Source organism: Coffea eugenioides, chromosome 2, assembly GCF_003713205.1.
Source record: "Coffea eugenioides isolate CCC68of chromosome 2, Ceug_1.0, whole genome shotgun sequence".
NCBI classification, from domain to species: domain Eukaryota; kingdom Viridiplantae; phylum Streptophyta; class Magnoliopsida; order Gentianales; family Rubiaceae; genus Coffea; species Coffea eugenioides.
Genome location: NC_040036.1, coordinates 25418635 through 25443690, shown reverse-complemented (window position 1 = coordinate 25443690; position 25056 = coordinate 25418635). Strand labels below are relative to the sequence as shown.

The following is a 25056-nucleotide window of genomic DNA, read 5'->3' as shown; positions in this document are numbered from 1 at the left end:
ACTATGCTCGTGACATCTATTTTGTGTATGAAAAAATTTGGATGAATGGATTCAGTTTCGATCATTACTACTAATCAGGATGTGCTTTCAGAATCAAAAGTCATTCACAGAGTTTTTACAAATCATCCGCAAACATAACCTTGGCATCAGTAACAAAATTCGAATAGACAATCTTTTTCGTTACAATAAGAAGAGTACTAAATTAACATGTTGTTGATGCTATTGTTGTTACAGATCATTTGCACTTAGCAGCCAGAATAGAAAGGGGTGACGATGGTTTTGGAAGTTGTTAGGCACTCAAGCTTACGCGCTGAGCTTCTTGGAGTAAAAGGGGGATTTAATGATTTACGGGCTTTAATTTTCTTTTCCCTTTAGTTAGCGCTTTTAGAGGAAATGGGGCAAAGTCTTGAGGCCTCTTTTCACCTTTTAAAATTTGTTTTTACCTTGATTAACTTATTGGGACCTCTGGCCTAACTCTATTCATGTCCCAAAAGAAAAAGTAAGGGGAAGAAGAAAAGGAAAAAACAAAGCAAAACAAATGTTCACGGTACAAATTGGAAATTAAATCACGACGAAATAGACTAGACAGGTGCACCATATTGGGTTGACCTTTCATGAAAGGACGCAAAACGAAAGCACATAAAGAGTAGAGATAAAAAAGGATGCGCGGCCATGCCATGCAATGCAGCTGCATGGACTTTCTTTCCCTTCGTAAAGCTTCAACATTACATGCATAGATAGCATGGGAATGTGTGGGAGGATGAGTGATCGGGAGACCAATGAGGAAGTTGTATAGTTTTCGGGAGGGCCTACCTCTAATCTAGTGACTTTTGACAAGCATGAGTGGTTGTTACTTTTTAAGGGTTTTTGGTATAAGCAAACAAATATGTGGGAAGGAAAGATTGCGTTATTTTAAAGCTGACTAAGAAAATGGAAGCAACCCCATATGAAAAATTGAGGCAATGAAGGAAACTAAAAGATGAGATTGGGGAGAGGAGAAGAAGATATGGTGGTGGGCAGGCATCTTAAAAAGTACGAAGATTGGGAGAGAAGAAGAAGAAGAAGCTTTGCCTGATGACAACCCTAACTTTTCTTGCACACGCACATCCATGTAGTAGTAGTTTCTCTTCACTATCCTAACTTTTCCTTTACTTTTTTGTTACTTTTCTTGGGCCATATATGCCTTGGATGCTCAACATATTGGATTTCTTGGCCTATTTTTTTATTTTTCATTTTTGTACCTTAACGCATTCTAGTACTTAAACTTATCATCGCCCCTGTAACTTTTAAAAATATTGATTTGTTTATAGAAGTTAGGTGCTTCGGTTGATTAATTACCAGTATCAAGAATTTATAATCATCTTTATTCCTTCGAGAATAATTGAGGGGCACATGAGCTTCTTCGTTTGCTGAGTAACCAATAATATACTAAATTTATTAGTGAAAATCAATGTAATATGAATTCTTTTTTCTCGTCAACCTAATAAACATGTGTATGTCTAGGAATGCAGACCAATTATACATTTTAGGTAAGGCTAAGGCATACCGAATATTGGAATTTTATTAAGCGAGCTTTCGGTTACGACACGACATAAAAACTGATAGTAAAGTAATTAAGGTAATTTGTGGGTGTCAGGATTTTGTTCTTATCTCTCTCTCTCTTTTTTAAAAAAAATGCTATTAATTCTAACAAGCTTATGATTTTTCTTTTGGTCCCACAAATGTCTTTTTCTTTTTTTCAATAGATGGAGGCTTGGAGGCTTTAGTTGACATGCAAACAAGACTACAGGACTGAGGATATGGCCATTCTTCTGAATTATTAGGCTTTTTAGAGAGTGACCCCCACTCATCTTTGCCTTAGCAAACATATTGTATCTTCAAAGAAGGCAAAAGCTGTCAAAATGTCCGGGGCCATGGGGCATATAATAGCATATCTATCGAAAATGTTCTCAAATGGCACCCAAATCCCTCACTCCAAGGAGGCTTCTGCATGACAAAAGACCTTTAACTTACAAATTTCAATTCCTTAATGAAAAGTTGATTATCATTATACTTTCCATGCTAACGGTGTGTATGTGTGTGTGTGATTTTTTTTTTTTCCTTTAAGACCATGCAAAAGTTGTCTGCTTTTTACGTGTTTCTATATCTAGAAGATGCTTCGATGTTGCTCGGTGCTCTTTCCCCCTTCCCCTTTCCTCTCTCGCTAGAATCTGCTTTCATTTTCTGAGGTGACTAAAGAAGCATCAAATATGCACGGAAGGTCCATATATAAATCAAAGAGCTTATAAGAATTATACGTTTATGGTTCTCGAGCACTAAGGCAAAGCCTCTTTTTACATCCCTTTTACATTCATCCCCTACTGTTGCCCCTTCAACTTGAAAATGTTTAATTTTGTTGGTTTTGGCCACGTAGTATAATACCAACATTTGACACTAATAGAACCGTGATTCTGTTACACTATAAGATGCGATTGGCTTTTGGCTCTTAATAGTCCTCAGTAGTTGCACGCACGTAGAGAAAGGAAAATCTAAACACATTTTTACACCCTTCTTATATTTATTTAATTTTTTTTGGGCATGGTTATACATTCTTGGTACATTTGTTTAAAGTCCATAAGGGACTTGATCTGGAGGAATTAATAATTATTGTGATTACATGGTCTAACTTTAGCCGCGAATTGTTTCTAGTGAGGCACAAAATGAGGAGTATTCTTCGTCCTACTACTCCTAGCTACTGTAAAAAAACTCGGTTTTACTTCTATTTTTAATTCGCATGCATGTTGTACATGTTAATTAAAGTATAGATCACTTAATTTAAATACCTAGGATTTTACTAATCGGAGGAATTATCAACCTTCTAAAGCTCTTTGATCTAGCCATTCTGTCTTAGAATATAGGACGAGAAATGTAACAACACAAGTTGATTCATTTGGTAATGATAGATCACTTTCCTACAAAAGGTCATATGTTCGAATTTCGTTGCTGATGTGATGGTTGTATTAGTAGGAAATCTGTAATAAATTTCGTAAGCAACTTATGATTTTGAAGGCATATCTAACTCACCGTAGTAATCGGAATCGAACCTATCCAAAATTTGTTAGAAAAAAAGAAGAAGCGAACGAGAAATGTATAGGGTTTTGATGAGCTGATTATGAATGGAAGGACCGGGAGGCTGCTATCCTCTCGAAGTCTCCCTCATGATTGGCCAAGGCACTGCGGTGAAAGTAGCTCGACCAAAGTAATGTGGGGCTGCAACATGCAATAAACTTGTGGACTTTGGACTTGTCGAGTCCTGGAGGGGTTTGCATTTCAATCAATGTACTTGCCTTGAAGAAGACGTCCTTTAAGATTTTGGGAATATCCCTTTTCAAAAGCACATTTTAGTGATAAAGAAATTCCCTTTGTTTTCGACTTCCAAGACCTTATATTTTGCTCTACCAATTATAGAGCTTCAAGCAGGGACTATGGTAAAACTTATCCTCTTGGTATGCACTAAAAAAGATGGGAGAAGAAGTTGACGGGTTTTATAATATATTGCACCACAGTTGACATATGGTCCATGCTTCGTGATGGTACCAATGGCCTCTGCCCCTCGAAAGCGTTAATTGGACCAGCAGCTAGTGGTTGACTAAAAAGTTGCTTCAAGAGCGAGAGGCCTTGCAAGTTGCAACAGCTGATCTTGCTTTGCTTGACGTCTCGAAAGAACTAAGGCTGAGTTGAAGTATTACTTGATGTGTTTGTTTTGGCATTGATAAATATGTGGCAGTGAAACTTCGCAAATAATTGAAGCCCTGAAGTCATAATCCTTATCAAGTTTCCTTGTTTTGTGGAAAAATTTAGTTGGCATTTTTGAAAGTATTTCCTCAACGCATTCTTTAGTTACTCGTTCACGTTACATAAATTACATCTTAAAAAAGTGATATATATATATATATATATATATACATGCGCGCACATACACACCAAAAAAACTCTCAAATACACAATCCAAATAGGTTTTAATTACCTTCTGCCTACATAGCACACGTTAATTAAGATAAAACATTGTCATAATGAATTACGGGGATCTCTATATATGTTTAAATCATTGTTACTCCTTATCTCTTAGTCGCTTAAATATTTAGAGACTTCATCTACAATTTAGGAACTGTTATTACTTTTCATGTACCTATCCCAATTAACACCTATGCAGTACTGTAAAGAGGTATCTATCTTTGATCAAACAAATTATGTACATTTCCATCCGACAAAGGTACTTCAACTTAATAGGTAAGCGTCATAGGCCACATGCTAATGCCATCTATTTTTGGAGTAGCACTATACCAATAACCTATGCGCGAGGGAAATAGGGGAAATATGCATCTAGCAGATATGAGATTCAAACTTCAGTAAGTCCTCGAGAGATGCTGACATTATTCATTTGGTCCAGTCTAGAGTGCATGATGGAACTGGAACTTCCTGCTAACTTGAATCAGTAAGGGAAAAAGCCAAAAGAAGATTGCTTGCTTGAATCATCATTCTTCTCCATTTCAACAAGGAAAGCTTGATAGTGCATGGGGCGACATACTATCTTGGGGACCCAACTGCTATAATTTCAGAAGCTGGAAACGAGGGAACTAAAAAAGATGAGATGAATTTGGGAAAATTCCAAACAGGAAATCGGTTGCTTGATACGCTAAAATCACGAATTTTTGGGTAATCATTCCTCAACTTATGTGAACTCATTACTTCAGAGCTTTTCCTTAGTATGGAAACTGGAATATCATCCATACATAGCTGAATACGAGTTTCTAATGTTAATGCGTGAAAAAAACAAAAAAGAACCCCCGCTATCTGAAATTGGAAAAATAATAGTGTCACGCTAGATAGCAAGAAACAAGAAAATTACTGAAAGTTCTAGTGGAAAAGTGTAAGAGCAAATCTCAGTGCAAAATTGGAAAAATTGTTTAAAGTGCATTTCAAACTAATACATATTTCACTTATGCAAGAATCTTATTAGGCCATTAAAAAAGAAAAGGTAAAACAGTCTTAATCAATGGACGTAGGAAGGCGTTTCTTGGTAACAATTAAGCACGCCTTCGTACCATGTATATGCATGGGAACCAGGTTATTCTTTTGGTATTGATTAATCATCGAGATAGATTGTCTCGTTCGTTGTCCACCTTTAAGCCAATCAGGCTTTTATGTAAAGGGTTTTATTAAAAGTCCCCCATATGTACTCGTGAAATGTGAATCCATGCTTTTACAACAGCAACAACAAAAAAGGTGAATTTTTGTACAAGGAAACGTCAATTGGGTACATTCTACATCGTGCACTTAGCCCTAGGCATTTGAATTTCGTACAAATTTTGATTCCAAAATAGTTCAAAATTTCAAATATTGGTTGTTATGAAGAACATTTGATAAATTATTTGACCACATATGCGATATTGCGATGTTGAGGCGTGGGATTCTAAATGAATATTCTGCTTTTATTTTCCTTTCCTGCTTTTTGTTACTCATGCAAGCAAGTAATGCATGCCTAAATTTTTTTTTGTTTTCTCCCGTAGGAAATTAAGTAGGATAAGATATGCAGTTAATTTTTAGTTGGAGAAAGACTACATGGGATAAGATTAATTTTCAATTTGGTATTTTGTATGAACTGGAAAACCGAATTGAAAGTATTTGATACATTGATATATTTGTACAAGTGTCACAATAATGTGCTAGCTTTCCCATGCTAATAAACTAAAGGTCCCTTTTCTTGCTCTTTTTCCATGAAATTAAAAGTCTAAGATGTAAAGTGCCGAAACAAAGCATTTCTAGGCTGCAAAAGCTAATTAAACCATTAGCAAATGTTTCTAAGCTGCTTATGTTTATTATTATTACTTTTAAATTAGAAGCTACTGTTCAAAAGTACCATCACTTGGGTTGATTAACTTGTAGTATAAGACAAGTGTGGCGATGAGAAGTTGACCTGACCTCTGTTGTAGTGTTGTCGCATTATTGTTGCTTGTTGGAAATGAATAAGGATCCTCAACTACCACTTCAATAAGTTATTAATCTTGGGAGTTCAATTAATTAACATCCTGTTGAAGAAAAACACATCTCCTAACAATTTTTGGGCTTTTTTTTTAATATGCCAATGACAAATTTTCTCTCGATATTCTGAGATCGATTCCTTTCTCCACCAACTTAAACATAGTATCGAACACCCAAGTTGCAATTATAACCTTCAACAGATGACATCAGTATTCGGAGCCACTTCAGCAATCATTTAGGCAATACGTGCAATCCTATCATTATTTTATTTAAGGGCTAAAGTCTAAACATCTACACAAAAAAAAAATATATCTATCAGTTGATAAATTCAGCAACTGCCATGCTTGTCATCACCTAATTCTATGGAGTTTGTGACGTACATAAATTTGATAGGGTACAATTCGCAAACAAAACCAGATAGAGGGCGCTTATCAAAAGAAAAAGGAAAAAAAAGGGGAGAAAACGCAGAACCCATAAAATTCACTAAAAAGTTATAATATGGAGAACATAAATTTCGCTAAATCAATATATATATATATATATATATATAGGAAGTCAATTTATACACATAATAATATGTGTAGGAGTAAAGAGACAATATTATCAATATATCATTAATCACACAATAATGGTAAGAGTGTAAATCTTCCACTTTTCTCAACTGATCAAAATGATAAGACTCCCCGTTTATAGATTAGAGATTTGGTAACCAAATCTTACAACCACGAAATTTTTTTTAATAGAATACTAATTGCTAAATAATAAAGCTACCATAGTTATGACTCCAATAGCATTACTAAATTTTAATTTGATTAAAATACTATTAAATAATAATATGAGAATTTCCATTTTTGATCCTTGATTTAGTATGCCAATAGAAAATGTACTACAGTATATATGAAGCTTAGCAGAAGAGCATTAAAAGGAATTTACTTGCGCCAAAAAGGGGACATTAATTCGTGATTCATAATGTTCTCTTTGTTTTTACCTATGAAGGTAACTGCAAAAGTGGCAAGACCCAACTAACGGGACAAGTCACTAGATTAAAAAAAAAAAAAAAAATCTACTGAACTAGTAAAACTGCAGTTTTTTAAGGTTAACAGCTGTCAATTTCGGTCGTGTTACTTCTTCCTAAAAAAATATACTGCATGAGCCAAATCCGTCACCATCATTAGAATTGAGGTTTAGCTGCACTTTTCCTTAATCGACAAAGATATATAATTAAGACAGAAAGAATTGTGATAATTAATATCTCAATCGGGTTTAACTGCATACGATAATGTATTATTTAAGTGGAAGTCTTCATCCTCTAAAACTTGGAAATCAGTTAGCTAAGCATATCTGAACGATGTAAGAAAGCTGTTTAAATTAATCAATTTTGTCTTCAATCTCTTTTTCCTGCTAATCCAGCTCTCAAGGCAATTAGATATGCATAAGTATACCCCAATCCTTTTGCAATTGCTTGACGCAAGCAATTATACTGAAAATAATCCAACCGTGGCATGCGTTAAGGAGGCAAAGCATTATGGTCCACGGATAATATTATACTACTAAACATATTTTCGGTGATTTAATTATGTTTTCCACTGCAAGTTGCATAGACCAAAGTACTTAAGCATAAGTAGTTCAATTATGTATTAGGTATTTCCTTTTTGGGAAATCGAGTGTTTAATTACATCATTAGTTGAATATCAGTCTCAGGTAAACTGTGTAACTTTTACTTTTTATACAAAGCACTTTCGAGTTTTTCCTAGTGATGTGATTCATCATGTCCTAAAAAAGAAGAATCAACAGTGCCCTAAAGATCTGCATATTTTCCCATATACTAAATTATTATTATTATTATTATGAGTAAATTTTATATACACTGACAGTATGTATACTATCATGATCGGATGCACGACACATTTGCAAAATTTATGTTTCAAATTCAAATTCAGATTATATGTCATGCATCTAATGGTGAAAATGTATACATTATCAGTTTATAGAAGATTAATCCTATTATTATTATTATTATTAACAATAATAATCCATGATGGGATTAAGTATAATCTTACATCTTTGGAGTTTACAGTTTAGTAAATGGTCTTAACAAACAAAGGAAATCTAACCACTCTTGGATCCCCAAATCCAAATTTTGTAGGGATGGATTTGGTCGTTGGAATCAATAATGATTCTAAGTTATATCTGCAGAACAGTTTACTGTATCTTCTTCCTTCCTAGGCATTGGTTAGATCAACTTGTCAGCTCAAGTAATGATCTAGTCAAGTCAAAGGTAGAATATGTCTTCTGAAATGATTTATTATTTGAATGGCTCCTCTGATGCAACAAGCAAGACATTTAGTGGTAACGATGTTGATAACATGTAGAGCAAATCTTTAAATATATATATCAGATTTCATGTGCTTCGAGGCATTAAGTTAATCAAAAAAATTGCATGTTCGGAGTACTTGCAGAGATGGAAGATTTTCATCATTAAGAAAAAAAAAAAAGAAATAGGAAAATTGGATTATTTTCAGGCACGAGATTATAACGTGTGACGTTGAATATAGAAATTCTTTTTATTAAATACATTAATTTGACATATTAAGAGGAAAATATAGATTGTGTTTGTGTTCTTATGCAGCTCTTCTCTTGGTCATCTCCTCACGATCGTAATATGTAACTAAAATCAGTAGTATTTTTCTGCAATGCTCATCTAGGGTTTCCGGTGCTCTCTAGGTCATACTAATTTATAACAAGAAAATGTTATTCTTTCTTAATTATTTTATTTACAGGCTATGGATTATAGCAAAGGTCATTTGACTCACCAAAAATTCTTTAAGGAGATCCAAATTATAGTAAAGCATGCCAAAAAGTAAACTTTGAAACTTATAGTGGAAGTTCTTTTTTACTTTTTTTTTTCTTGGAATGGCAAAAACAACTAGATTTCATTGCATCAAACTGAACAATCTTTACAGAGTCATTTGTGTAACTTCCATCTCCCACTCTTATGATGTCAAAATGATGTTATAACGAAATTATTCATTTAAAATTCTTTAATGCCTCATTAACAACTCTTAGTTACTATGTTTAAGCTAGAGAGGATAACATTTACGCGTGAAAATTAACAAGTCTAATTTTAGCTTTAAAAACATGCCATTTCTGAACCAGCTATTCACATTTATCTGACTTTTCTTGTTTAAACTTACAGATTGTTCGTTAGAAAGGATTTGAAGGGTAAAAACATCTGCAGAATGGCTGATAATTTGAAGGGCTCCGCCGGTTTAGACTTGTTTTCAAATTTAAGAAAGAAAAACAGAAAATACATAAAGGTTACAAATAGGGTCCTTTAGCCTCCATAGAAGTTTAGTTTAACTAAAAAAATTGTAAATATTAACATCCATCAAGCCCAGAGAAAAGCCAAAAGAGACATATTTTCAATGGAGGGAGAAGAAAAAAGTTGTAGGGGAATAGTTGGGACGAAAAAAATGACAGGACTAAGGACTGGTTGCCATTAAACTGCAAGGCTAATGGGGCACACATTGCAGACAAATTTAGACAAGAGACAGCCCGTCCACGTTCTGCCTTCTTCTAATTTCACTTACATTACTATTGATTATGGGACAAAATGTGCTTACCAATAATCCGGTCCTTTGACATAAAATTTTTTGTTTTTAGTTTGTCTAAAGAGAAATATACAATTTCTTTAGCAAAAATATATAGTAAAACGTTAAATAGTCTCTTCCGGCACAAGGAAGAAAAATCCCTATATTTATTTCACCCTATCTTCTTTTTTTTTTTTTTTTTCCCTATCTATATACCAAAACAAAAGTAATATATATATAACGGAGTACAAGAAGGAAAACCAATTGCCCCGCTTTAATCATCGTGCAGAGGTACGCGCAGAAAATGCATGAAGAACAAGAATAAAACTGATTGCCTAAGAGAAAAGAAAAAAGGAAAATGAAAGGTACCATTACAAAAAAGTGTTCTGTTCTCTACTGTACATTTTATTTTAGGCTTTAAGTAACAGTACAGCTTATGTCTGCAAGACAAGACTCAACAGTGAGACGAGGCTTTTGTCCCAACAAAAAGAAAAAAACAAAAGTAATATAGTACCAAAACAATAACACAAAGAAAGATATAGAAGCTTTCAGAAAATAGTTTTAGGTTCTAATTCAAGGATCTATAGTAGAGATTTCAAAAATCTAAATTAATCACTATTAAGCTTGTTTTGGTTTTGTTTTTAAAGGATTAAATGGATTATTATTTAAACATGCAGGTATGTACCTTTCTTCTAAAAAAAAAAAAAAGAGAAGCAAGCGAGCAATAAGATTTAAGAAATAGGGAGGGCGAATCCGTTTGGATTGGCCATTTTTTCAAAAAGAAGTTTTTCAAACATAATGCTACAGTAATATACAAATAAAAATAACTCAAAAAACATCTCATTCATACAATATATCAAATATTTCAAAAAATATTTACAGTAAAAATTTTTCATATACACTGCTACAATAAAATTTTTCAAACGGATACTGCTAAAATAAAGGCTCATCAGCTAAGCATGTACCTGACACGGCACTTTTGTCCAACTAATAAGTATATCGAGGCCTTAATCTCGAAGAAAAGACAAGCAGTAACTATTGATAATTACTATATTAGCAAAATGAGAACTTCATTTGATACCCTCATCCTCTAATCTGAAACTAATTCATGGTGTTTATTGGCCACTTGTAAGTAGAACGTACATATTGCAGGCATTTATATTGTCCAAAAGACTAACGTGCTTTCCCTCTCTAACGTGGCTGAAGTTTTATTAGCTGTTTGCTTAATTATTTTCTCAAATCAGATTAGTGTGTTTTAGGACCAATATGGTATGTAAACATACTTGCAATTAATAACTTGTGAGATTAATTAAATTACTTTTTTTTTTATCAACATTAAGAACGAGAAAGAGATATATTCAAACTTATGAAGACCGTTTAAACTATTGAGCTTTTCTTGTACTCCGTATAATTACCTTAAAAAGCGAGGGATGGTTTGTTTACTTTCGATTTAAAAAGGAAAAAAAAAAGAAAGAGAGGAAATGAAGAAAGAAATAAAAGTGCTGAGAAGGTAAAGAAGACATGTCAGTCTGTCACAATCGATTGGTATAATGGCCCCCCAAAATACTTTAATCAACATAAGCTTTATTGTAATCAACAACGTTAAACAACGATTAAACAAGCCAACTAATGGCTCGTCATATTTAAGACTATACTTATTAGGACAAAAGCATGTCTCAACATCCCAAGTCTTGTGAAAAGGAAATGAAGTCATTATCTGTCTCAATATTATTACTTCGATATACTTTCTCACATAAAAGCTGCACAAATAATCCTCAACTGTCACATGATCACCAATGAAATGCAACAGTATTCTGATACTCTCTATTATTCGCACAGTATTCGTCAAAAAAAGAAATATATATATATGTATGTATATATGTATGTATGTAGACACACATTCTGATTAACAATGTACATTAAAATTAAAAAATCCACCACCCCGAGGATTGAGGGCAGTTTATAGCTTCTTCTCACTGGCCTAGGGCAGTTTATACATGTTCAATGAAATGCCCAATGTATGTAGCTGTACTTATTACAGCCCTTCATTATTAAAAATTCAATTGTAAAAAGGTTGTTGAGCCCTCCAAGGAATATAAATTGTAAAATATGCAAAAGCAGCTAAACTACTACCATCACAAAAAGCTCTTAATTTCAAATAGGAAAAAGAAAGCTCTTTGTAGGGCTGCAAAAGTTCTAACTATTTCATGCACCCAATCATATATATATATATATTAGGCTTTTCTCTAGGCAATACTCCCTCTGTCCCATTTTGATAAATTTGATTTTTTTTTGGATCACATAGTTTAAGAAAAATAGTTAACTTTATTGAAAAAATAAATCTAACTCACTATCTTTTTAATATACCCTTACATTAAATGGAGTATTACCAATTAGCTTTATATTATATAAGTTAGGTTATACTCAATAACAACTTATATTAACTAAGGACATTTTAAAGAAACTACAAATTAATTATAGTCTTCAATTGGAAGTGAGTGTCCTATAATTTGGAACGCATGAAAAAGAAAAACACAAATCTGTCAAAGTGAGACGAATGGAGTAGTATATATAGTAACAAGAAGTTTACAAACCATCTCTCTCTCATTGACATGCATATAGAGACATTTAGTTTCCTAACAAAAAAAATTTTTACGTTTTATGTGAACGCATTTCCCAATCACATTTTTACTTCACAAATATCAAATCGCTCGAGTGCATTTTTTAACAAAAATTCAAAAAAAAAATTTCAAACGCGACCATAATTAAAATAATGCTTAGGGAAGGACTTCCAAGGCGATGAAAGGGTGAGAGTTTAAACTAATCATGCGGGGGTCCAATGGTACAAGTCCCATGTGATTTGATTAGGACAATCGTTATAAAAATTGGCATAAGCCTAGAGAGCAGCAAATTCAATGCATTAAAATACAGTTGTTAGCATGCATGGTAACGTGCTAGATTATCTAAAAACATTAACTGTCTGATTAAACTAATTCCGAGGGATGATTGTATAATGTGCCCACCATTGATTTTTAATCATTCAAAATTGCTGCAATCAACAGCATAGCCCTACGGATGCATGTACTAAATGGAATACAGGCCAACATCCGGTCGTTGATAACTACAAACACCCGAATTCTACGCCCACCGTCGTACAAAGGACGGTTCCAAACTTGCACAAAATAATACTACTAAACTATATTTTAGTTAAGTTTCAAACTATCGAGTTGGTTCATTCTTCTGCTCCGAGGTAAATAGCCAGGCACTGTCATCGACTCCCAACTCTCAAGAGGTAGAGAAGAATGGGAAACCATTAGCATAAGACATCTAATACAATAGATTGCACAAGTAATTGGACCACAATCTCCATCTATGTCCCCATTTTCATGGTCATTATGCCTCAAATCTCAAATGGGATTTTTTATATTCCACCTCTTTCTCTTCGAAATGAAAAAAACCACCCAAGTTTAGAGTTCCTTGATGTTTCATCAAAACATAAGCAAGATAATTCTCAACTACTAATGTAACAAGATGCATCAAAATCAGTTTGTTTGCATAAACTTTATGGGGTTCTAAATAGTAATGAATGGGAATGTTTTGTACTTGATGAATTTATTTTTGCTCTGTCAATGACATGCTAGCATAGCTAACAGAATGGTGCTAAAAAACTGCTTTCAATCACCAAAAAGCATTGGACATAGCCTACAGGCCGAGAGACCACACCTTGAAGATATGCCTAACCAAATTTTTAAGAACTTTCTCTTCTCCCTTCTGAATGCATAGATGTAAAGAGAAGTAATATGGGGATGGGGGGAGAGAGAGAGATGGGAAAACTTCTTTGAAGAATTCTTTAGCTGCCATTCGGAACTGATCAATGATCAAAGATCAAAGATCAACCATAGACAACTGAACTGGTATGTTTTGCCATTGGAGAAAGAGGACAAGAGCTGGTAAGTAGAAAGAAACTAGGTCAAATCATGCTAGCAAAACTTAAAGGAGCTTGAATTCTGGCAAACCTTATACATCAGAACAATCCACTAAACTATAACTGCCAAAGAGCTTGAGTCGAGGGAAAGAGACAGCTGGTCAAGACTTGATGAAGCTAAGATGAATTTTCTATTATAAAAAAACACACAAAATGATGCATCAATATAGAGGTAACATCATGTTTTTCCTCTTGTTAATTTCTGCTTTGCAATGTTGTTGAGTTTACAACAGTCTGAACATAAAATTAGAAGCATGATGCCATTCCCCAGAAATGTATAACAGCACCATAACTATGGATAATTACGTCCAACATAATACAATGGAATAAGATAACTATATTAGAACATCCAGTTACTAAAATGTCTGGTTCCTCTTTAAATGGAATAATCTGCCTAAGCCACAGAGACAATTAGCAGAAGGATATATCACAAGCATGAAAAGTTCAAAATGTCCAGAGACTAAACCAGTGAGTTGTGACTTAAGAGGCAGCTTCATCGATGAAATCAATCACTAGTATCTTAAATATCATTTGCTTAACACCTCCAAGCTGAAGCTGAGATGAGCTCCTTTCTTTGCCAACAGAGGACAAGCGCAGACTGCCTCTTCTCGACATGGAATCCACGAACAGGGGTCCTCTTCACGACGCACTCAGCTTGTGATTCTGTAAAATTGCTGAAAGTTAATGGGGAGAAGCCAGATGACAAAAACAGGGTCCTCCAATGTTGTGTCTTTTCAGGGGAATGATAACGACCCAACAGAATTCTTTCGATCCCAGGTTGGAGCAAAAACCTCTCAATCTTTTGCAAGGAATCTAAGTTCACATTTACAGCGTCAAGGGACTCGAGAAGATTGGAATAAGACTGAAGGGCATGAATCACATGGTTTGGAAATGGAAGGTCAGTCCTATTACAACCTCTGTCAACAGATACCACAATCTTTGGAGACAACTGCTTCACAAAACGGAGAATCAGAGATAGTGGCAATTGACAGCTCGAGAAAGAACTGACAGGCAGATTAACTGCTATGGCTTCATTCTCTGAGACGTGAAGAGGCAGCGACCATGAAGCAGAATTCAAAGAATCAATGCTCACAATTTCAAACTCAAATGCCATATTTATCTCACTAGCAAAATGCATTAGATTTTCCTGCATTAGGCCGAGCTCGAGCTGATCATGAGTTGAGGGAGAGGCAAATGCAGTAATTCTCAATGATGGTGCACCACCACTTCTCAAGGCAAGCTCTTGCATAAAAGAAGCCCATTGACCACCATAGCCAATATCAAAATCGATAATATGAATTCGATCAAATCCCTCTAAAACCTCTAGCAGGGCTTGAATGCAAGTGAAATTCGCAAATTGTACAACTGGTGAGATCTCGGAGAAGGATTTATATGCACCAATCTTGAAAATGAGACTAAACGGCGACGAATTGGCCGTACAGGGATTTAAGTTGTTAGTATGGAGTAGCAATTGCAAGGCCTCCTTACAATAAAAAGCAGCCCTTTGGAAAGGCTTACCAATAGGAGAGAGCTGGTGATTGAGCCGCGCCAATATCCCTTGCGCGAGTAATGGATTCCCCGTCTGGACCAACTCTGCTGCCTTGTATAGCTGGTCAATTATTGCTTGCTGCTGCTGCTGCTGCTGCTGTTGCTGATGTGAGTGCCCCATTTCATCCCCTATCATTTTCTGCTTTGGACTCGTTGCAGCAGGCCTTTGCTGCAGATAGTGAGGAAGCAACTGAAGCTGATGAGATAGCCCCTGAGGCAGTGCTTGCTGCTGCTGGTGTGGCTGTTGTCTTCCTGCAAAAAGCTCTTGCCCTGTATCCGAAAACGGAGCTTTGGAGATCTGGAAGCCGGGATCAGTCCCTCCTATAGGTCCTGGATTATGTCTTTTCGACTGTGGTGGCATCAACAAATTCTGCTCCTGCTGTCCATATGCCAAAGGCATAAAAAAAGAGGGGTTCTGCGGGTGCTGAGCTTGGTGCTGGTTTATTAACATTTGTGGATTGAAAATTGGGGGTTTCATCTCAGCACACTCAAATGCTGCTGTTGGTGTCTGTTGGATAACGTGCTGTTGCCCTTGATTGAAGGCAATAGGGACCCCAAGATTGCTCGATAATGCAGGAAAAATCGAATTCTGAGGGTTAGATAGCTTATTCACAGCAGGACTGCCTGACGAATTCGCCAACAGGCCAATCTTTTCACCATTCACCCTATTGCTTGACAAACTGGCAGAACTGGCCATTGGCAGTGAGGTGTTCATTGGAGGCAAAAAATTGGTCACTTGGCCAACAGGGTCAGCTCCAAAGCCTTGATCAACAACGCCAAAACCGGGATTGAACTCGTCGTCTGCGGCCGCAGGGCCACCACCAATTTGGAGAACCTTGTTTAAATTGGCCATAGAAGGGTCATCCACATCCCCCATGATCCAGCGCAGAATAGACTGCTCTTGGCTGGGGGAAGCAGCCACGGACTCCGGTAAAACACTCTCCCACTCCTCCGCGGCGGTGGTGCCACCACCACCCATCTCAAGAGATGGTGGCACAGGTTGGAGCTCAGATTCAGCTGCAACATTTGAGCTGGTGGTAGTGGAGGGGGCATCTTGGTGCCATTTGATGGATGAATTTCCTGAAACCGCCGCCACCCCGGTTGTATCTGTAGAGGCACCACCCCCACCACCAGCAACTGCACCTCCGCTGTTTTTGTTGGGCCCGCCTCCTCCTCCTCCTCCTCCTCCTCCTCCTAGAGATGAAGACAGGGTTGAAGAAGATGTAGGAGGACTTTGACTCCTTATGTTATCCAGGACAGATGTGGGCTCACTATCACTGGAAATGCTGGTATTACGGTTCAAGAGACAATTTGCCTTACAATTGCTAGCGTTTTTATAGTTCCAAAAAGAGGAGGAGGAAGAAGAAGAAGAAGAAGAAACAAATTGTAAGTCTAAGTCTAACACCCCCTTCCCCTGAAAATCAAAGGGTAAGGGCATCCCCTTCATTTAAACAAAAACAACCCAAATCACTATTTCTCCCCAGTTTGGAATCACCACAACCACCAAACAAAAAAGAGAGATAGAGAGAGAACGAAATGCAAAATTATATCTCGAATTGAAGCAAAAGAGGATGTAGACTCCTAAGTTTGACAAGCCAACCCAAAATCTCTCTAGACAGTGATCAAGAGTGATGCATGCAACTCAAGAAGCCCACCCCAAGAAGAGGTAGATTCAAGAACTATCTATGAAAATCACCTAGCTAGCTATTTACACGAGTAACCAAAACACCCCAACCCAATCAGAGCTAATTGTACAGTGGATGGCTGCTGCCTTTCGCTTGCTGCGGATGATTTTTGTTTATTTTTGAGGATGAAAGGAAATGCTACAAGACTGGTTGTACTAATAGGTAGTTAAGGTATATAGGGGGTGGAGAGAAGGAAGGAGAATGGATTAGTTAAAGGAGCTGATATTTTTCTTGTTTAGTTTCGTTCACCTCTCCTTCTGCTGTCTGTCTTAGTTTGTAGCACTCTTCTGTCTTCCTTCGGTTCTCTGCCATGGATGCGTGCAACATAAAAAAGTGGTTAAAGTGCTCCCTCCTTCAATTCATCCCTTCCCCTCTCTCTCTCTCTCTCTCTCTCTCTCTCTCGATATCTTTCTTTTTTTTATTTTTTTTTAAAAGCTTTTGCACCTTTAGTTAATTTTTGTGGCTTGTCTGGAGACGTAGTTATCTATCTTGCAGCTAGGGTTTGTGTCCTTGGCACAACCACCACTCGCACCCATCGAGCGTGGAGGATCGGTACTTCATTCTCTGTGGCAGTAATTAATAGGGTTAATATCAGAGACCACCCTCGAAGTTTCTCTTAATATTACTTAGCGCCTCTAAAGTTTTTAAAATATCACTTACCTCATTTAGTAATTACAAAAAGCCCTCACAATTGCATAATTCACATATCAATATATCAAATAAATGGAGTTCAAAAAATATGAAAATAAAAAAAAAGAAACAAAAGTTACTTTCTTCTCTTTCTCTTTTCTCCAACGTTCTCTCTTACACATTTTTTTTGGATGACTATACAAATTTTTATTTGTAAATTAATTTTTTTTATTTTTTACTTGTTGTGATTGTGACAGAATGGGGTGTAATTTCTCTATTTTATTTTGAGTTGATTTTTATAATAATTAGTACAGTTTAAAGGCTTGGGCCACGAGTTGAGAAGAAGTTGAAAAAACAATATATAAAGTTCACAAGAAATTGGTTTTGAAAGTATAGAGTTAAATTTGTGCTAATGCATTTCTTTACAAATATCTTTTTTATTTTCAAATTGATATTTTTATGGACTATAATTTTGTGATGTGGTGGAATTACTAGAGATCGCTTTTAGATGGTGATTTTTTTTGGAATAAACAAAGTGGCTTATGAGTATTTTATTTAGTAAAATGAGCAAAATGGTAGTTCAAGGTTTCTGAAAACTTTTTGTTACACAAATAACAAAAGTAAGGGGTGATAAGTGAAATTTTTAAAATTTTAGAGGTGCTAAGTGATATTAAGAAAAATTACAAGGGAGGTTTCTGATATTATCCCTGATTAATCCTTCAAAAAGGCAGCATATTACTAATTTACCAAAGAAAGATTTTTACCGGTCTTTTCCCCTCCCAGCTTTCTTGATGAATGATGAGATGTCTAAATGAGAAAATGGATAAATTCAAGTGCAATGAGACAAATTACACACCTAATAATGAAGTTTTAGTTTTTAAATTTTCTTTTAATTTAAATTTTTTTGGTCTAATATGTTTAGCAATTTTTAATTAATTACAATTACATTTGGGTAAAGGAAGCGAAACAAACATTCGTTTGAGAGATGTGGACTGGACTCAAGAATTATCCTTGTCCGTCCATTAACAGCCCCTTTTATTCAATGCATTGCTTTTGGCTTTTAAGTGGTGCGCTTCTAAAAATATTTCCCATTCCTTTACCTCTCTAACCATATGGCTCTGGGCATCCTTTTAGATGGCCACAATTTTAACTTGAATTAGACACGAGAGAGAGATTAACATCACATGAAAGCACTGATTTAGATAAAGGGTCCACATTAATGACAGGATTTGATGTGCAATAAATGAGTAATTATATGTGGATAATTACATTTAAATGTCTGTATGAGTAGCAACCTTCATGTAATTTGATGGATATTAAGCATTAATCATTTTAAATAATTCATAAATGACAGATGTCTAAACATGAGTACCTGATAATTCTAGCTACATAAATTCTACGTATACAACTAAAAGTCGACAGTCAATACATGATATATTCATATGGATTCTGGGTTATCTAATTCAAAGATGGAAAAAATCAGTTGTATTAACCAAAAAAAAAAAGAGAAAGAAATCAATATAACAGTTTCATGAATTACACTACTATAATAATTATGTACAACGCACTCTATGCTAGTACGAGATTGTCCTGGCTGAATTAAATAATAGGTCTGGAACCCATGCATCTAATGGTGTAGCTAAATCTACATACTACCATTTTACATTTTCTTTTTTCTATAATTAAAAATATCCGTTTTCCTATAATTTTTTTTTTTTGTATTTTTTGGTGCCAAATTCGTATTCATTCTGTTTAATTTGCAAGGTTTTACTATAAAATTCTGCTTTAATCTGCACAATTATTTTTTTCATAAGATCTCAATAAATTATGTTGGAGCACTTAATGATACTTTTTCCTTCTCAGGGCTCCTAAAATTTTTAAATTTGTTGAATTTTCTTTGATGTCGACACAAGTTGAATGGTCAATTGTGCTTCAACAGCCTCATGCCTCGAGCTCGAACTACTTGCGCTGCAAGCACTTTGGTCTGTGTAAAAGATTGCGGCAATTTCATAAATTAAAATATTTGTTTTGAGAATGTCGAGATGGATTTCTAATGGAGCAGATACATTATGTGCTCGAGATTGGGACGTGAGGCTGTGATTCAATACTTGATTAATTTTTTTGAGTGTTGATTTCTTTACTTTTTGTTTCTTTTTTGGAAAAGTAAGGTCATACTTCATCTTTTTTTCCAAAACTAAAAAGAAAACTGAATCGGTTTTCAGTTTTATGGGGGCTTTGAGTTCAACAGAGCCAATTTATTGACCAATGATTTCCGGGTTTATTTGATTGAATACATGTCCCTTTCTGATTCACAGTGGGATAAAAAGGGATAAGCGAAGATTGGTAAGAAAAGCAGTAAAGCGTGGCTTCTGGCTTGGTGATGTTTGGGGTCTATCAATGGAATGGAATGGAGTGTTTGCTCGAGCCAGTTTGGTGATTTTCACGCATATTTAACTGTGAAATCAATTTTCTATCTTAAACAAGTTTGCTACTACATTGAAATGAATAAATCTACATGCTGATTCGATAATTACTTTAAGTAAATTAGGTGTAGAATAAATCTACATGAAAAAAGACATGAGTAATATACACTAAGCATTTCTTGTGTAGTTTGGATAAAATTTGATGCATTCTCAACTATAGTACATGCATTGGACCTTTGGATTAGGTGCTTCTCATGCATACAAAAAGAATCAAATGATTTTTTGGAATGTTGGTTTTTTTAATGAAAATGAAAAAGATACTTCACAAGGGAAGTCACGTTTAGTTTCTTGATTAGCATTAACTTGTTCTTACAGAGCAGGAAAGCCCATGATTTCAGCTGCAAAATTGCACGTAAATTTCCTCTGAGAATTAATGACTGTGAAATACTTCTCAACACCTAATCTGCATGCATAATTCTTATTGTTTGCTTTGACATCTGATTCAACTCTGGAAGAGAAACTTAGAATATCCCAAATTGGTTGCTAAGTTCTCTTTGGCTTAATTGAGAAGGATTTAATCTAATAGTTGAAATTAAGTTTAAATCCTCTTTCCTTTCTCTCTCATTCAAATGATATTTCATTTTCTAGTTTTCAACTTCATAAAGTATGCAAGACTAATCACTCGAGGTTGAATTTGATGTTTGATGTCTTTGAAACCATGGACAACTTTTTTGGAAAGGCCCTTCTTTTTTCCCCATGCAGGAACATTAGGAAATTTCAAACATGTGTAATCTAATTGATATATATACTGACTAAATTTCATTGATTTGTGGCACGAATAAAACTAGAGAAAGTTTTACATTCATGAAGATGTTACAAAAGGGCGCTTCATTGGCCAAAAATTGGAGTGCGAACTTCTGTTGTAGGTAAAAGAGAAAATGATCAATTCTTCAACATAACTTTTATTTGATTGATGATTTGATACTTTCGCATGTGTAAATGGTTTGGTCAATAATTAACTATCCGTGTTTAACTTGTCATCATGGAGGGATGAAGGATTAGGACACAAAGGCAACAACTAAACGTTCAAACCTTGGAAATTGTTTTTTACTTTTATATATATATTTTTTGCTTGCACTCAACTATAATAATACGAACAACTAGCTCTACAATACAGAAAGCGACGCTCATATTTTGATTTTAGCGTCATCCTTCTCGGTTCCGTGTCATCCATGATTCTTTTTTCTTTTTTTTTGGAAGGTGTCATCTATGATTCTTAACAATGTATTAATTAATTATTTTAAGATAATTAGCGTCTCATTTTCATATGGTCCATGTACTCTGACTATTTAATCCAGATGACGCCAAGATGTGAAATTAGTACAAATCAGGTTTCAACCCCCAAAAGAAACACCAAACTGTAAGTCTATAGATAATGTAAAATTTTCAAGATTTGGGCACTCTGGGATACCTAATTGTGAAACAAGTGCGACTGTGGGATGTGGAAACTTGAGCCATGAGTCAGCAGTAAAATGTCTCTCTACTCTAATTATTGAGTATGTATGTGCGTTTAATTGGAAAGCCAAGTAAATTGAGCCCTCAGTCTTAAAGCAGTAAAATGTCTCTTTAATTAGTAAGTAGTAGAAGAATTACGTAATCGGTTAGACCATATGGGATATGTGGTCATTTTCTTATTCTGGTTCTTGAATGTCCATAGTCAGACTCGCAACGTCAGACGAGGAAGATTGATTGCAACATTTCTTGAAAACAATTGTACATGAGAATTTATCACGACAAGATTTCCTGCAACATGCATGAGCATCTTAATTCTTGTAACTGGATCATGCATGCATGCATGCAGGCAGGCAGGCAGGATGGATCGAAATTTATAAACCCTTCGAGACTCTGCTCACAAGAAATAAATTAGAAGACGAAATGCCAAAGACAGCAATAAGGGCAGGCATTGATACACTGAACCTTGATTGATTGCACATGTACTTTGAGGACAAATTCTTCCTCCTGAATTTCTTGACAAGAGATGCACACTGCACAGTCGCTTCCGACACGAATGTTTAAGGTACCCCTTACAGTTCCTGACCGTATCTTTGGCCTTTTCATCTCCCAGTTGACTATAACCAGAATGTCTTGTGCAAATTGGTAGTGGTTAACGCCTAAGTGCAAAGATGCTTGTTGTTTGTTAGGATTTAGAAATCGTTTTCTGTTGTTGGACTTCGGACATTATTATTCTCTTCTTTATAGCTAATATTCGCGATCTTATTTAAAGGTTTTACTGTATTTTTTTTCCCCTCAATTTAGTCGATTCAATGACTTTATCCTAGATGCATTTGTCATGATGATACATATTAAATGTGAGGGTTGAGGTTCATCAAGAAGTTCAACTGTACGTATGTTAATTAGTTAACATCCGACCTCTGGTTGGTTTCTATTGTTGCAAATAGCAACTGTTACATATATTAGTGCTTGGCTTGTTTTTCATCCTTCATTTCATAAACATTTTTCAAGTCAAGTCAGATTGCAACCCTAATAAGCAAAGAAAAGATTATTCAACTCAGATTGCGACATTAGTATCAACAAGATAGATAATGGAACGTTGACATACAAGAAGAGTATATATATATATAACCATCTTCTTTTTCTATAGACGATCGAAGACAAATTAGCATCACCATCGAAATGGAGGCCAAATTCAAGGGAACATATCATTGGCCATAAAAAGCAGTATAAAAACTAACAAGTTTAGTGATAAATCCTCATGCATAATGCGCATAGCCTTATTACCTACCCTATGCTTTTTAGCTAAAAACCGAAGGGTTATTTAGGTGGAAGGGCAGGTTTATGACACCTAATCGTATATTTGAATAGTTACTTTCCTCTCCCTTCTGTCCTATACCCTCTCACCCAAACCAAAACAGTGATAAAGAAAAATGGAAAATAACCCAAAACACAGGGGGAAAAAAAATGGAAGAAAAATCCAAGGGTCGTGGTTGAAAGGTTCAAATGACTTGTTTAATTAGCTGCCTACTTGCCTGGACAAGAATTGAAATTTGGCATGTATGTAGGAAAGAAAGGGGGGACATACTTAGTCCCGGAAAGAATAGTTTAGCAATGCCATGATTTGGATTTGTCAGAAAAGATGTTTAGTTTAAGCCCTTAGCCATGTGATGGGTAACAACTTCTTCTTCCTTGATGAAGTGGAAAGTGAATCCAACTCACAGGGCCTCTTTACTTGCCTATTTGACCCTACCCTTCTTGTTATTTTATTTTTAATTCCTAATTCCAATCTCTAATCATCTCTCTCTCTCTCTCTCTATATATATATATATATATATATATATATATATTTGTTTAATAGCTTAAAAAGGTTGATGACATGTTCTTTTCTCTCTTCTCAAGGCACCCTACATCTCAAGCAACACAAAAAATGAAAGAAACTCCTCATCTAAGCCACCAAACTAAAAGTAAAACATAATGGTTACAACACAAAATCACTTTTTGTTTGAAAAAGCTTGAAACTTATTGGATTTGCATTAACCATTCTGTTTCTCACGATCAAATAGATGTAAAAATGTTTCACAATCCATCTGGCATCGGACTTCCTCAAAGGCCTTTAGCCAGGGACGCTTCACCTGCACATAGTTCTTCCCCGTTATATAATAAATAAAACGAAGTATTTTTTTTTTCAACTAATTGATCCATTCCATAGAGCTATTATATTTGTTAATTTGACCTTGTGTCCCGTTCTTCTTTTTTTTTTTCTTGTAGGGACATCTAAAGGACAAATGATTAGGGTACTAGGACAATCAAAACTTAGGGTGTGTTTGATACAAATGAAGTCTAAAATTTGAAATTTAAAATTTAGATTTATTAAATTATTGAATTGTTAACTACTGAAATTTTGATATTTATTATCAAACACGTCTGAACATACTAAAGATGTGAATCCACTAAATTTAAATGTTAAGTTATCAAACAGGCTTAGTGATCCTTCTACTTCGGTGATCGCTGCTTATATGGATCACGGGTTCATTTGATTGTCACTGCTCCCACGAAAACAATTGATCAAGATTAAAGGTTAACAAGGTACATGCATTTGCACATACCCTGTAGTCTTTACCAAATACTTTATCTAGCTACAAGACTAGGATGAAGAAAATGCAAACCTTTGAAGCGCTGGAACCAAATATTTTTTTAAGCCTTAGTTCAATAATTGGTTTTTTTAAGTTTTTTTTTTTTACAAGAATTAGCAACGGTTTTCTAGTTTAACCATCTTCTGTCATTTCCTTTTATGAAATACTTGGATATATTACTACTTTGAACATTGGTAGGAGAATGGCTGCCACGAAAAACAGAGAGCAAGTCTTTTTGTTTTTGGCCCCACATTTTCCCCTAGTAATCTTTTTTTTTTTTTTTGACACGGTAGATTCTATTCTGTAGGCATTCGGTGGCAAAATTTTTTCGAAAAATCCTGGATTTAAAATGCAGATCAAGAGATTTGATCTCTTGATCTACGTACAAGTAGAGTCTTAAAACTCTCTTGGTTTCCCTAGTGGTTGATGTGAATAGAAGGTTTCTCATCTAAAAAGTGTCATCGGCTGAGACCTCCTCTATGAGCATGCAACGAGACAGTGACCGAGAAAGAAAGTACACACAAGAGAACTTGTCATCAAAACTGTAACCTTTATAAACTACTGCATAATTTGCTCTAGCTATTGAGATTGTAGTAAAGTGATTAGGGGCAAGTAGGCATGGCCTATGCTGGTACGTAAAGGTTTAGCAGTTAAAGCCAACTGAAGAAAAAGCAATTGAGGGATAATGCAATTCAACTGAGGGGAGGCCGACAAGCTTCAACTTTTTGAAAAAGGGCTTGTGTAGATGTATTGCTACCAAGATATTGAGCCTCAGCTTTCAGGACGACAATTGTATCTTTAATTAGCTATTGTGACAACAATGGCAGCACGAAAAGGTGCCCCATTATGAGGTTGTGATAAACATACTTTGTTAGTAGTTAATATCTTAATATAATGTTTTAAGGCAGATAAGATACATCAGTTTTCAAAGAATCACACGGTGATGGTGTTGGTAACAAATATATTATTATCTAATATACTTTCTTTCATTCACAAATACCAGTAATCCCGTTGGTACCATGATGG

General features: G+C 35.2%; 1 protein-coding gene across 1 annotated transcript; it reads right to left on the bottom strand.

Moving 5' to 3' along the window:
* Positions 1-13763: 13763 nt before the first annotated feature.
* On the bottom strand, positions 13764-17187 carry LOC113761248 (scarecrow-like protein 6). Its single transcript, XM_027304143.1, has one exon. The coding sequence runs from the start codon at positions 16589-16591 to the stop codon at positions 14132-14134; it is 2460 nt and encodes an 819-aa protein (XP_027159944.1). The 5' UTR covers positions 16592-17187; the 3' UTR covers positions 13764-14131.
* Positions 17188-25056: the final 7869 nt, after the last annotated feature.

What these genes read in the sequence shown, in the direction of transcription:
- LOC113761248 (XM_027304143.1), bottom strand. Translation starts at nt 16,591, where the DNA reads ATGAAGGGGATGCCCTTACCCTTTGATTTTCAGGGGAAGGGGGTGTTA.